The sequence below is a fragment of the Gavialis gangeticus genome, unplaced genomic scaffold (assembly GCF_001723915.1).
Source record: "Gavialis gangeticus isolate Ggan-Ray unplaced genomic scaffold, GavGan_comp1, whole genome shotgun sequence".
Classification (NCBI taxonomy): domain Eukaryota; kingdom Metazoa; phylum Chordata; order Crocodylia; family Gavialidae; genus Gavialis; species Gavialis gangeticus.
The window spans coordinates 41,338,244-41,353,652 of record NW_017729004.1 but is presented as its reverse complement, the minus strand read 5'-3'; the positions used below and the strand labels follow the sequence as shown (position 1 = coordinate 41,353,652).

Sequence of the window (15,409 nt, the reverse complement as noted above, 5' to 3'; positions counted from 1 at the left end):
ACAAAAATCAATCAATTTAATATTTTTCAACTGCAAAGCTTTTCAGAACACAGTGCAACTAATACTGGTTCATTGCTTGGTTTCAGGAATCTGTCCAGGAAAACTGTCACCTATGCAGGATACAGCACAGCCATGTAAGAAACCTCTAGTGCAGAGGGGGTATTGGAAATGCTAACTACAGTCAAAACATAAAAAGAGAAGTAAAATGTCAGAAAAGCAACCATAAAGGAACTATAAAAAGTTGCAGTGGCTGGTCAGGAGCAGTTCCATGGCCACTCTGTGGTTTTGTGGGGAGAACAGAATACATTTTCTTTCTTCTTTGACCTTTGAAGACCTCTTCAGTATTCAACTTGTTTATTTAGGCTGTGTACTTGGAAGATATTTTCCTTCTACTATCTACAAAATCAACATGGGAAATTAAGTTTAATGTAAAATGTATGCTTTATTTGTAATCACCCCTAATATAATAGTTGTAAAAGATAGATCTAAGATTATACTCTCAGGAAAGATCTGATCTCAAAATGAACAATGGACAAGGCAACTAAGGGAAGCTGTGGAATCTTCTTCACTGGCAGTTTTCAAGAGGAGGGATAGGCATTTGTCTGGGATAATTTAGGGAACATGAATCCTGTGTCTGTACAGGGGATTGAGATAGATGACCACTAAGTCCCTTTCAACCCTGTGATTTTATATTATGAACCATTTTGTCATACGTGTCCACCTGAGGACCTGAGTCTAAACCCAAATCATTCGTGTCGGAACCTCCATTTAGGCAGTACAACACCTAATTTTCAGGTGCCTGGAGGGCAATCCAAACTGACAGGTTTAGATGTCTAGAATCATCATACAGAGAACAGGGAGAACTGGGTATTTCCAAAGGAGAACTGCCCATAGGCAATGCTGGGCACAGCATTTGTTTGTACTTCCTATTCTCTTGAGTTATTTAGTGCCTCCACCTATTTGGGATCTAGAGAAGAGGGGTCTAACTCACACCCCTAGCATCACTGACTCAATGTGAAGCATGGTACCCACAGCGAGTGGTGGTGGTATGGTAACGGCTACCTTTGCATAATGTCCTAATGGTTAAAAGACTTGCCTAGAAAGCAGGAGAGGACTCAAACCTCCCTGGAAAGTGCATTAACCACTAGTCCAGTGGTTTTCAAACATTTCTGGTTGCATATCCCTTTACCTGGAAAATATTGCCATTCATACCCCCAATACCCAACACATATCTGCATGTTCATTTCTCAGGAAAAACATTAACATGGACACCAATACACGGTACTGTTATTACTGCATGTTGACCAATCAGAAGCTCCACTTTCATTATTAAAATCTAGGGGCATACACGTTGGAAAAATGCTATATACTCACAGGGGAATGTGCATCTCAGCTAGAAAACCACTGCACCAGGCTATAGGATACCCTTCCTGTTGAAGGCCAGTGGGCATCCAGGAATGCAAGATTCATAACCTCAGAAAGAGAGAAACCAAGAGAGCCTGACTCTGTACCCCAGTGATGAGTAGATCCTGTCAGAGGGAGGAGTCCTGAGTAGTGTTCCTTGCTCACTGGACCATTTATGTATTCCACATTAGACAGCCATTGTTTTGTTTTGTTTTTTAAACCAAAATAACCTCACGAATAACCCTAACAGTAGGAACGTAACCCTAGGATTCAACCTTCTCAGAGAAGTTCCCTCATCACTGTGGTTTGCCTTCCTGGCCTCCTGAATCCTACACTCACGACTGCCCAGCTGCCCCGCTTCTGCTTGCAGTCAGGGCACTTTCTTGAGAGGTGGGAGATATGCATTTGAATCCCCTCAAGCAGAGGAGAAATCTCTGACTTCCTGTGGAAATTTTCTAACTCTGGGCTACTTTGCAAAAAGTATATCTCTATCCCTACTGTCCTGCTTTTCTCATCAGAATTCTTCTGTGAGAGGGCATCTCACACACTGGAGACCTCGACAGACGTATATGACTCCTAGCTTCAATCTGGATAAGCATGAAATTTAGGCAGGAATTAGGTACCTGGTTGCTTGAGCTGGATTGTTTATAAAAATGCTCAGAAGCTAAAGTTTAGGCACCTAGGAAACTTTTAAGGCACAACTAGGGGCACCTAGTGATCCTAATTAGTGTGCAACTGCTAGAACACCATTGATCTGGATCATGTTTTGCATTAGGCACCTAGGGCATTTATACACAACATGGGGGTTTAATTCTCTCTAAATTGAAGTGGTAGTTTTCTAAAATCACTGCTTCAATTTAGGGCAAAGTAAACCCTTGTGTCATGTTCAACTATGTCCGCCCAATCCTTACCTGCCAAGGAGAGGAGAGCAAGCTGCTGGCAGGCAGAATGGTCCCTGAGCTGCAGGAGGTGGTGGGGAGGATGGTGCTTCCCTTCGCAGCAGTGGTGGGTCACTCCCAGGCAGCACCTGCCTGCAGGCACCCGACTCGGGCAGTCCTGGGGGGCACCGCAGCCACAGAGGGAAGCACCGAGCCCCTGTGCAGCTCAGCAGGCAGGCAGGCTCTGGGGCAGGGGAAGGGAAAGATCAGTTTCACTTCATTTTTTTTTCTTCTGTGGAGCCTGCCTTCCCAGGCTGCTGCCAGGCTGCCTGCATGGGCTGTCTGCATAGCCCCTGAGCCACACAGAGTCCGGTGCTTCCCTCCGTGACTGTAGGGTAGGAAACTAAAAATTCCTTGGAGGTGTTTTACTTTGCAGTGCCCCAAAGTCATTCGCTGCATCCCAAAGTCTTTTAAGGTGCATTATGCCACTGAATGTGCTACAGTGGCTGGAATTAACGTGTAATACGCCATCAAATGTGCAAATAGCAATGCCATTAAAGCGGTCCAAAAGGTATTTAACCTGCTTTAAACCCACTTAAAAATGTCATCTCAAATGCCCCTAGGGGCAAGTCCTTCAGGGGGAAGGGAAAGCAGTGCTTTAATTAGAGTGGCTCCAAGAGGTGCTCTAATTAAGCACCGCTCCTGTATCAGTATCCCCACACTTAAAAATGGCAGCAGGGCTGCTTGAACTAAAGCTTGTTCAATGAACTTTAGTTTACATGCCCCTGCTGCCATTTTTAAGCATGGGGACTCTGATAGACGAGACACAGAAGGCTGCTGAAGCGCTGGTGTAAAGATACCCCTAAATTCCATCTATGCCACATCTAAGTACCTATGGGAATTATTTGGATCTGCCCTCAGTCCATGCAAACTTGAATTTAAAAATCAACTCATTTTAACTTATCCTAGCAGAAAATTATTTTAACTGGCCACCAAACAGAAGCAATTTTCTCAGTGGAATAGTTTTTAAAAAGTTCCCTGAGGAAGCTACCAATCAGTGTTTCTTTAAAAGCATACAAGTGTTTTTCCTAGTAAAGGGAAAATGCTGATATAAATTCTAACTATTTGATAAACAAGTTTAACAACCTCAGCACCATTTCAGTCCTGAAGTTAGGCTGAGAAAAGATTAAGGAAGAACCTGTAATTGATTATGTGTACATGGATCTAGGCTGGAATGCTACTTTCCTCTGAGCATCTAAATGGCAGTTTTCTAGCCATGTAAGTGGCATTTTTGCCATGGTCATACAGGTTGCAATTCTATTTCCCTTACACTGCGGATGCATGGACAGGCACATATGTAGACTGAGCATGCACAGCTGGCTACACACTTTCCAAATAACTGTGTAGTCAGTGTGTAGAGTGCATATCTGAGTGTAAATCCCAGGAAAGGTCTGGGGGACTACTCACCCATGTTTTAGCCTTAACAGCTGAGTGGCTAGGGCACTGATCTAGGAAGCTGGAGGATCTAATTACCCCTTTATCAAGACAAGATTTGAACCCGCGTCACTCCAATATTTCGGCACAATTCCAATTACCATACTATCCAGTACCCCTGAAGCTGACCCCCTGGGTGGCCGAGAGAGACATAAATGAAAGGAAGAAAACAAAGTAAAAGGTATATGGTTCAGTGCGATAGATGTTGGCTGAGAAGAGCAAAGGCCTGGGTTCTAGCCTGGGCCTATGCTCTTGAAGGGGCAAAAACTGCCCTATTGCACTGTTCTCCATTCATTTTATTCATTGACTAGTAAATGCAAGAGGCAGTGATCCAGCTTCCAATGGGACACTGGAAAAGGGGCTAGATAGTATCTCATCTATGGCTCCAGGGGAAGCGTGGCCTAAAGCACAGCTCTGACTTCCTCGGTGAGCACCCTAACCATTCAGCTACTGGGGCTAAAACATAGGAGGGTCACCCTCCTTTATCCTAAGTCTAACACCTGCTAATCCCAGGTTGCTGGCCAGCTATATTTTCATGACTTAGATACAGGTGCATATCAAGAATGGGCATGTGTACATAACTACTTAGCTGTGTGGCCAGTGTGCAGAGTATTGAAAATGCTCATTCTACATGTGCACACTTAAGTATCCACACTGCATTTGTATTAGAATTGTGTCCTATGAGCATGTGGCAAGAATGTCACTTACGCAGTAAAAAGCGCTATCTAGATACACAAAGAGAATTATACCCACAGTCCCCAAACAATAAATTAAGTAATGTGTGTGAGGGGGTGCAAGGTGTGGGGTAGGAGGGGAGGCTGCATTCTGCAAGTTACTGCTACTGTCCTTAAGTTGAGCTAGTAGCCATGGGAAGGGCTGCAATGACAGGAATAAGGTACAGAAAGGGAAAAATTAGAATGAATGTCAGAAAAAATATTATTTTCGATCAGGGACATTAGGCTAGGGGCAGGCAATTATTTTGGGCAGAGGGCCACTTACTGAGTTCTGGCAAGCTGTTGAGGGCTGCATGGGCAGCCCCAGCCCTTGACAGGTGCACCGCCCTCAGTCGCCATCTTGGGAAGTCCCATCCCTAAACTCTGACCTTTGCTACCGAAAGTCCCTCCCCTTACCCCTGGAAGTATGCCTTTGGGGAAGAGGGTTTGCTATCTTAGGGGGAAAATACCCAAATTACATACTAAAAATCAAACACCCATAATAATATATTTTAATTTAATGAAAAAAAAATTTCCCCTGATTTGTGTACACTTGTGCTGTATATGTAGAAGTGATTGCATATGGGGGTCTGTGGCGATGTGTGTATGTGAGTATGGACGTGGGTACGGGAGCCACGTAGTGCAGAGCAGTTGACTGGCGGGCTGGCAGGAATGTGGGGAAAGTGGAGGGGAGGAGAGAGGGGAAGGGGAGTGGAAGAGGGTGGAAGTGTGGGGCCTGCATCCATGTCCTGGGGCCAGTGCCGGTGGGGCCCAGAGTGGGGCAGTAGGAGCGTGGGGTGTGGGCTGGCGGGGGTCTGTAGAGCCGGGCTGGGCTGCACCAGCAGGGAGAAGGGGGAGCTGACCCAGCTTCATAGAGCCCCTGCTGGCTGGGACCCTGTGCTCCTGCTGCCTGCTCTGGGCCCCACCAGCACTGGCCCCAGGACACCAGCGCAGGCCCCACGCTTCCGCCTGGCTGCCGCTGGCTCTTGTGTGCCCGCTCACTCTGTGCCCCTGCCCCAGGCCCATGGTACACATGGGGACAGGTGCACAGCCCTGACCCCACACATCCCACGCTACCTGTCTGGACTGAGCAGCGGTGGCGGGGATGATGCTCAATGTGGGGGGAAAAGTGATCCCCTCTTCCCTGTGGCTGGTGCCACATACTGCAGCCACTCACAGCCTGCACGGGGCTGCCCTGTCTCTCTGCCACATTACCGCTGCCCCATGGGGCAGTGGTGGCAATGAAGAGCAGGCACAGGCAGCCCCATGCAGGCTTCAAGTGGCTGCAGCAGGGGGCGCTGGCCACGGGGAGAGGGGGAAACCATTTTTTCCCCATGCTGAGCACCAGTTCGTTCCCCACTGCTGCCACTAGCCTGGGCATTGTGCCAGCTCTGCACTTGCCCACTGGGCCTGAGCTGCAGCAGCAGCTGGGCACAAACTGCTGCTGAGTGCTGAGGAAAGTGGCCCCTCTGCTTGCTGCTGCTGGGCAGTGTTTGCTGTGGCTGCCAGTCTGCAGCTTGCGCTTCGCTAGGCTGCAGCACAGCTGCTTCACCACTGCCTCTGCTGCCCTGTGACTGTTCCACATGGCCACTCCTGCCACGCTGGGCACCACAGAGGCGGTGGTGAAGCAGCTGTGTCGCAGCCCAGCACGATGCAAGCTCCAGGCAGGCAGCTGCAGCAAACATTGCCTGGTGGCGGTGAGCAGGGGAGTCTTTTTCCTTTGTGCTGAGCAGCAGTTTGTGCCCACCTGCTGCTGCCATGACTCAGCCCCAAAGGGCGAGCCTGGAGCTGGTGTGGGGCCCAAGCTAGCAGTGGTGGTAGGGAACAAATTGGTGCTCAGTGTCGGGAAGAAGTGGCCGCTCCCGCACCCCACAGCTGGCGCCCCATGATGTAGCTGATCGGAACCCACCTGGGTTCCTGCTCTCCATTGTTCCTGCTCTTCATAGCCACCACCACCCCACGGGGTGGCAGTGACATGGCAGAGGCAGGACAGCCCTGCAGGGGCTAAGCAGGGGCTTCTGGCTGGCAGGGTGGGGCTGGGCGGGCCCTGCTGTTGCAGGAACCTGCTGCGGCTTTCCCTGGGTCCTACTACCCCTGCCTCCTGTCATCTTTGACAGGAGCCAGGAGCAGATAAATATTAATTTTCTAAATTTTCTAGGGGCCCCGCAGACCAGATAGAATGGCCTGGCGGGCCAGATCTGGCGCCGGGCCATATTTTGCCCATCCCTGCATTAGGCTATGGAATATATGCAAAGAGATGTGACAGAGGCCATATTGCTCAGGACTTTTGAAAATTAAAACTAGATTGACGGTAGAGTATAAGTTGCTTAGGACAGGGATTGTGTTTTCTATGTCACTTAGTACAACAGAGTACCAATCTTGATTTGGCCTTTGGGTAGTTCTACTACTGAAGTATGCTAGAACATTTACTGCAGGAAACAACTCTCCTTTGTGATGTAGATGTAATGGATAGATTGATACAAAGTTTTCCATTTCTAATTTCAGATTATAGGATTTCAATAGTTTGCTAATATTTTTAATACTTAGCTTTCCAATATCTTTCTTTCCTCTTTACAAAGGGGAGGCACAGAAAATAATTACCCTGAAGCTGCAAGGAAAGTTCACAAAAGGGATGATTTTAGAATCCAAGTCTCACAGTTCCCATTCCTGTGCTTCAGTCAGAATAATAAACCTTTTTCATATAAGGTGAAAGCAAATTGTTAATAGGAAAATCTTTATCATGGAAAGGATGACTACTTTCTACAGATTTCACTTCAAAGATGAAAATACTGCAATGAGGGCAATGCTTACTATACTTATGTTCTTAAAGATTATATATGACACACAGTATTCTTTCTATAGTGAAAGACTAGGCAAATAATTTCTTATTTTAGAAAGAGAATAATGAACCAAGTAAAAGAAAGTATAGCTATTTGAGCCAGTAAGTATGCTATCTAGACCAGAGGCAGGCAAAATACTTTTTATCTGCCCCTCACTGCCTGTCAAAGATGACAAGCAGCCAGTGGCAGCAGAACCCAGCGTGAGCCTGTGGCTGAGCAGCAAGGGCAGCCTGGCTCCACCCTGCCCCCATCCCCTTCCCACCCTCAACCCCAAACCAGAAGCCTCTGTGGCTTCTGGCCTCACCACCCTGGAGTGGCTCCTCCCTCCCCACTCCATCCGAGTGAAAAGTAAGGTAAGATTGGACAGAGGGAGGTGGAGGGAATTGCTGGAACAGCCCAGTGGCCAGGAGCCCTGTGGTGCTTTCTGGGTCAGGCTGGAAGTGGGGGTCAGAGGGAAGCTGCTCCGGTGGGGGTGGGCGTGGGGAGCAGCATAGGCAGGGGCTGTGGGAAGTGGTGGGAGCTACAGGAAGCGGTGCTGCAAGTGGTAGGGCGCTCTCGGTGCACAGCATGATGCATGGCATCCAGACCCTGGGAGCTGCGTGAGGCAGCTTGAGTCTGCAACCTCTGGCGTGCGGCCAGAGACACGCTGCAAAGGCCGCTGCACAGAGCTGGATCTTTGGAGAACTTGGGTGGCTTAGGTCCCCCACCCCGGTACAAGGTTGGGAGCTTGGTGCAGGAGGCACTGTACGGAGGGTCTGGGAGCAGACCGAGCCCGGTGCTGCACAAGGCGGCCCAGGCAGGTGCCACAGGGAGTGGTGAGAGCACATGCCACTCAGCTGCTTCTCCTCATTGGTGCTGACCCAGCAGGGCCCTTCTTGTCCCAAGCGGCACGCAGTGAAGCAGAGGATGGGCCAACTTTGCTGCATGCCGCTCGGGATGGAACAGGATAGGCCTGGCTGGGTCAGCACTGGTAAGAAGAGGAGGCTCAGCCAACTGAATTGAGTGCCACTCAGGACCAGTCTGGCCCTTACCTCCGCTAGCCTGTCCCAGCCAGTCCCAAGCAGCACATGGCTCAACCACTGCTTCTTCTCACCGGCACTCTCCTGGCTGGGCCCAGTGTGTCCTGAGTAGCACATGGGGAAGCAGCAGGTAGGCTGGTTTGCTGTGTGCTGCTCTGGTCAGGACAGGCCCGGCCGAGTCAGCACCAGTGAAGAGAAGTGGTAGCTGAGCTGCATGTCACTTAGGACCAGCTCAGCCATGGCTTCCCTTCCATGGTGCTGGCCTGGCCTGTCCTTAGAGGCACGAGGCAAAGCCGTGGCTCCTACTTACCTCTGCCAGCCTGTCCTGGCCAATCCCAAGTAGCATACGGCTCAGCCACCGCTTCTCCTTGCCAGGGGCAACTCAGCTGGGCCTGTTGCATCCTGAGCGGCATGCAGGGAAGCAGTGGTTGGGTCAGCTTTGCTGTGTGCCACTTGGGACAGGACGGCCCAGCTGGTTGGCACTGTTGATGAGACGCGTCGGCTGAGCCAGTTGAGCCACGTGCCGCTTCCTTGCACTGCTCAGAATGGGATGGGACGGGCCCAGCCAGGTTGGCACCAGAGAGGCAAAGCTGTGTCTGAGCCTGTGCTGAGCAGCATGCAAGGAAGTGGCACATGGCTCAATTGGCTCAGCCACTGCTTCTCCTCGCTGGTGCTGACTTGACTGGGCCCATCCCATCCTGAGCGGCATGCAGCAAAGCTGAACCAGCTGCTGCTTCCTTGAGTGCTGCTCGGGATGCAATGGCCCTGGCCAAGTCAGCATCAGTGAGGAGAAGTGGCAGCTGAGTCATGTGCTGCTTGGACAGGCCGGCGGAAGTAAGTGTGCAGTTTTGCGCAACTGTTCCCAGAGCACCGGGGCCCCAGCCGCGGCTTGGGGGACTCCACCCTAATTGCGCTCTGCCCAGCATGCACAGAGGCCGAGCTGGGAGCCCCTCAAGCCCGGCGACCTGCCCCTGCCAGGCAGCATCCTCTCACAGGCAGGGCAGCTGTGCCCCATCCCATGGAGCTGTGTGGACCAGGCTTGGCTCCACCTTGGGTGCTGCTGGGGGCCCAGTTGCAGCCCAAGTTTGTGGAGCTCTAGGACAGTCCCCACCCACCTCCGGGGCTCCCTCTCTTCTGGCTGCCACCTTCCCAAGGGCCTGGCCGGGCCAGCCTACCTGTGGTGCCTCCCCCTGCGCCTGCTTCTCCCCATGCTTCTCTCCCTCTCTCCTTCTCCCTGTGCCTCTCCCACCTTCCTTCCCTCTCTCTTCTCTCACTCTTCCCTCTCTCCTCCCTTTCTTCTCTCTCTTCTCTTTCATCTCTCTCTCTCTCTTCCCTCTAGTCTCTCTTCCCCCTCTGAAGTTTTATTTATTCTTACTAGGTTTAGAATATTTAGAAAACCTGGTATTTACCATAAAAAGAAACATTAATGATTATTAACTATATTAATATGCAGTGCATCCTGCCATATACCCCCTGCCCCAGTTTTGGTTTTTTGTCATGTCAGCACTGTAGCACCTTACAAGGTAGACATTGTGGTTTTTTCAGCACTCCAGCCAAAAACTGTTGCCTACCCCTGACATAGACCATGTGTCAGAGTGTAACTTCCAGTTCCAAGGCTATACTACCCCCTCCCAAAAGGAGTACTTCTGGGGGCAAAAGGCAGGGTTTTGGGGGCGGGACTTCTGACCACAAGATGGCAACCAGGGGGTGGGGCAACTGTCAAGAGGCGGGCCTACCCATGCAGCCCTCGACAGCTCACCAAAATTTGTGAAGCGATCCTCCAGCCGAAATAATTGCCTGCCCTGATCTAGACAAATCTCACTATTTTCCCACCTGCCACTGAGGTAGGTTTTTTAGCATACCTTCCTAATGTTGAAAAGTAGTAACTTGCTGAACTATTGTCTTGTATTGAATGCCAATAATAACATTACCAAAAGTACAACAGCTATATAAATAAACCATGGGTTATCAAGAATAGGATTTTTCTTCTCTTTAGTTGCATCCAAATTTGACTTTTCCTACTCACTCTCTAAACATTTACTGACACCCTTCTTTTTAATGAAAACAACTCACTTCACTCCAAATGAATATGCTGGGGTTGAGCAGTCAGAAAGCTTTCAACTAGTTTGTATTAAAATGCAACAAGAATACTGCTGATACAACATGATAAAGTTAATCTGATTCATTATATTCTAAAGAAGGGATGGATACTAGGTCATTGATAAGCAATAATGAGTTCCATAAACCTGCAAACAACTTGAGTGGTATAGCCTACTTTTTCAGTTTTCTAACATTACTTGGCTGACACTGTCAAAAACCAAAACCTATGCTTAGAGAGTTATTCATCAATATCAAAAAGGACAGTACCTTTATAACAGTTTTCTCATCATTTTCCATTTTTAATTGCATATCTCGAACTTTCGTATCTGAAAGTAAAGGGGGAGAAAGGCAGACCATGAAATTACATGCCTAGGTCGATGTATTCATATTGTGTACTTCAGGTCAGTCTATGAGCCCACTGGAATGCACACTGGATGAAAATCCTGGCAGAACTGTGACCTTCACAACCGCCCTTGACATTCACAGCCTTCTTCCTGCTGTTCAGCCGGCTGGTCAGATAGAGATTAAGAAGTAAGTTCAAGAGCCAAGTGTGACTGAGTGCCCACAGCTTTTCATTAATACTAATTCTAGACATCCTTGCTGTTAGTCACAGCCAATACAAAGTACTTTAGCAGGTGGTTCTTTATTGCTCAAACAAAACTATCAGAAGATAAGAAGCACCATTTGATCAGATAAGCAGCAGAAATAAGGAATATTGTTTATGTTAAATTCATCATTCTACCATAAAAGGTATCACTGTGCTTAATCTGTTTGGACATACAGAAGTCAGAAGCCAACTTTACTGCACAAGTTCTGTTGTAATGTCATAGATTTCTGCCACTTGTTTTCCACAAGAATGGTCTAGCACTGGTGCTACGCAAGAACTAACGTAAAGGTAAAGATTATAATTATACTCTGTATGGATTATCTGAACTTGTTAGTGTGCACATAACATTTACACACACATTTCAGAGCAGTCAAAACAAATTCATTTTTTAAAACTAATAAATTTATGCACTGGAAACAGTGATAGTAACTTGACAAGAAACTGCTTCTTCTAAGAGGCTTTTACACAAAAATAAAATTATTATTTTTCAAGAAAGCATATGTTAACACAGGTACATGCAAAACTATTCTATGCAGAGTACATTTTCCTCATGTTAAGACAATTAGATTGAGACTAGCAGTAAGTTACACCATTTACAAATGTTTACATACATATTTTCAAATTTCACTAAGTTTACAAACTACAATATATTGGTATTATGATTGATTAATCTCCAGGTATATTACTAACCCACATTAAAAGTCTCACAATCCATTAAGGAGCACCCCTTTATTTTTAATTAAAATATGTGAATATATGTATTAACATAAGAGTAAATATATACACATTTCCCTGTAAATATATAGAAATGTAGAACCATTAAAAAATATAAAGCAAGCAAATGGAGAGTCAAAGAATAGCTTGCCAGGAGATTTTACCAATTGGCTTTGCATTTCAATGTTAACAACATTTAATACATATCATACTTTAATTTGTCTAATAACTCATAAGTTTACCTAATTTTTTATTTTCTTTTTCACTCAGTTTCAGAGAATTTTCAAGATGCAAAATCATATCATACAGTCTAGAAACCTCTTGCTTGAAATCCTCATTTTCTTTTTCAAGCATTTTTTTTTCCTGGTCATCATCTTCAAAGATAATCTGAAAGATTAAGAAGCTCTGTGTTTCTAAGCAAGCAATTAAGGATTTAAATACACTTCACAAGTATAATATTATATAAACACAGTATCATATAAATTCTGAATTCTATTACAAAGTTATGAATACCAAAAAGTCAAGAGACTAAATAAGATCCTCCTAGAAAAAAAGAATGCAGTACATTATACACAAAGACCATAACACATGGGGACATTTTATTGACAGGAATAATGCATATCATACTGTTTGTGTGCCCTCATCATTCAGGTCAATTTATTATGGAGGCTGTGTCCAGGAAGGCAGCTGGGGCCTATCCACCCACACTTCCCTCTGTGTTTATGAAGCGCTGTCCGTAACTAGGCAGGCAGGAGAGACTGTGGACAGGCAACACCAGGGGGTTGCAAAGTGCATGGCTAAGGAGGGGGGCTTGTTGCCTTTGTGCCATTTCTCAGTGACAGTGCTGCCAGTGTCATGAGGAGCACATCACATGTCAAAGTGGTGAAGTTTTCAGGCTGGGAGCCGCATGGAGTCCATCAGGCCTTCTGATATCAACACAGTTGGTTTTCTACTTGGTGTCGGAGCCACCCAGAGGCAATTCATATTCTGAACATTAACATGGCTTTGCATGCCTGTCACACATAGACCGTGCAGGGGTTTAATGCTATTGAAGACTACGGTTTAAATCTCTATGCAAACAGTGATTACCTTGTAAGAAGGTTCCAGGATAACATACAACAAAAGACTTTAAAGTTATAGTTTTAGTAAAGCAAACTCATTTACATTTTTATTATGCGTGTCCTTTGTTTAAATCTTGCCACGTCCATTATGGAAAAGACTTCTTATGCAACTGAAGCTTATTGGGACAGCTACTCTTTTTTTCTTGTCTGCTTCAAAGCTATTGAAAACATTTGAATATATTGTCTTATGGCTGTCTAGATTTTACTGCCACATATTTCTTTTAAAATTATAGAAAAGCTTTCAGAAATGTTATAGAAATCCCAGAATATGAAACTAAATTCTGAAAGCTTTAGAACTATATGTATAAAAAAATAAAAAAGACAAAACACACAATTCCAAAGCACAGGATAGTAAGTTCTTTGCTTATTGAAGGAAATGTAAGTTATTATTTTTCTGTTTTTCAGAAACAATCATCTGAAAGAGGAAGTTCTTTGTCTACCTTACCTGATGATGATAAGCAGAAATCTGGTGTCAAAAACTTTTGAAATAAAACTCTTGAGTTTTTTTAAGACATGTCTACCAGAAGTGAGAACTAGATTTGTGACTAATATTCAGTCCTTTCCTCATAAAACACACAGTCTCTTTGGCGCTCAAAATTTTAGGAACAAATGATAAAAATTCTAGCCAGAAAATTCTGAATGATTCTATGGGAAAATCATGTAGTCAGATTGCACAGAGTTTTAAAAATTCATCCCTGTATTAATTTGTGACCCAGCCTTTGTTTCCTATTAAAAAGTGGCTATTTATATGAGTTGAACTTTATAAATATAATTATGTTAAATTTCTATGATAGATTTTTAAGATGTATATATATCCTGAATGACTGGTATTTCACAACAAATTATTTTTAAAAAGGTTTTGTTCTAACTAATGATATTGAATGATTCTTACCAGTTAATAAGTACACTAGAATTAATTCAGTACTATTACCAAAACACTGGAAATTGTGTTGGAAGTCTCTAACAAACTGCAGGGGGGTTGTTCATAAAACAGCAAATCCAATATTTGAGTGATTAGTTAGCATTCTCCTCTGACACTGCCCAACTCTAAACCATTACAAAACAAATTTACAATTTCAAAAGACCTTTTAAATAACTGTTACGGACCTTAATAGGCTTAGGCATTAGTCCTTTGCCCTGGCAGAATTTGAGCATCAACAGCTGATTACATGAGAAGCTGCCATTATCATAAAGAAAAAAACCCTAGAAACTGTTTAATTAATCATGTGAATTGAAGTTAAAATATTTTAAGGTGATGGCTTACGATCTAGGTACACTCTTTTTTCATTCATTGTTTTAGATAAGTAATTTGGAAAAATATAGGAGAATTATTATTTGACTCAAAGATCAATTTATAGTTTGAGCTGGTTAGGTGGATAACCTTTAGCTCTAGCTCCACCATCTGTTAAAAACAAGAACTGCAAATAATTATCTATTCAGTCTCCTGCTGCAATGAGGACACTCATTAGCAAAATGAACAAAGGGACAGTTTTCTGCAGCTACAGTCATCTGTTACACTTTGAGTGGCAGGTTTTGTGGCAGTGTTCTCTCTACCATCTGCCCACTGCAATAGTGTTTGGCTGGCTTAAACTTTAAACTGAATCATGCAAGCAAAAAGAACAAGAAAGTGGAAGGCAATTATAACATGATTAAATATTGCTTAAACTCTCTCTATATATACAATTTCTGTTCTGTTTCATCCAGTCAACGATTTCCCTAATCATAAGTTTTAAGAAAACAACACATGGAACTTTTTCTTTATTTTAATGAATATAAATACACTGTTGCTAAAGGATTTGAACTGCAGATCCCTTTGAGTAAATTTCTAATGGAACTGAAGAAACAAATAGACCACAGCATTTTGGACTATGATATATAATTAGGTTAGACTTACTCACCCTTACTCAAACTGAATAGTGCCCTAGTCTGAATAGTTCTTCTGAGTAAGGGTAGAAGAATATGTATTCCTGCAGCTGAATATAAAATGTTATATTCTTTTTATAGATGTACCAGTGTGAGAAACAATTAAAGTGCATTTTTAAGATCATTTGTAATTATTTATGTAGGCATACTGCAATTAAATGTCATGTAAAATAAAAATGTAAATTATAGTACCAAAGGCTAACATTTTAAAATCTTGTAACTATATAATATAAAGATGGACAAGTTTGCTCCCTTTTCTGTATATTGCATGGTTAACCTAAAAAGAAAAATAATTTTTTTGAAAGCTGCCATTCAAATTATTATGGCCCTTTCCCGGTTCAAGCTATAACTCAGGTACTTGACTCTTATTTATACCACAAGAGGGTGCACTTGTACAAGATGTAATCTTGGAAAGCAAACACTTATTTAAAAACATAAACTTGAGTTAGCATTGATTATGAGAAAAAGACCTCCTTTTCACTTGTAATCATATGTTCAGCCTTTTGACACCCCAGTGGTGTGTTTACAATTTTAGCTCTTTTACAATTACTATATTTAGATACTCAATGTATTTATAGAGTTTAACACTAGAAAGA

The 15,409-nt window shown here is 44.6% G+C and overlaps 1 protein-coding gene across 1 annotated transcript in view; it reads right to left on the bottom strand.

Moving 5' to 3' along the window:
- Positions 1 to 15,409, bottom strand: part of CUNH10orf67 (chromosome unknown C10orf67 homolog) — a 121,101-nt gene that overhangs the window by 54,790 nt on the left and 50,902 nt on the right. Inside the window, exons 6-7 of the mRNA XM_019508297.1 lie at positions 12,012 to 12,156; positions 10,716 to 10,774 (exon numbers count right to left, since the gene is read on the bottom strand). Coding sequence (XP_019363842.1) covers positions 10,716 to 10,774; positions 12,012 to 12,156 — 204 coding nt within the window. The remainder of the gene's footprint in view (positions 1 to 10,715; positions 10,775 to 12,011; positions 12,157 to 15,409) is intronic.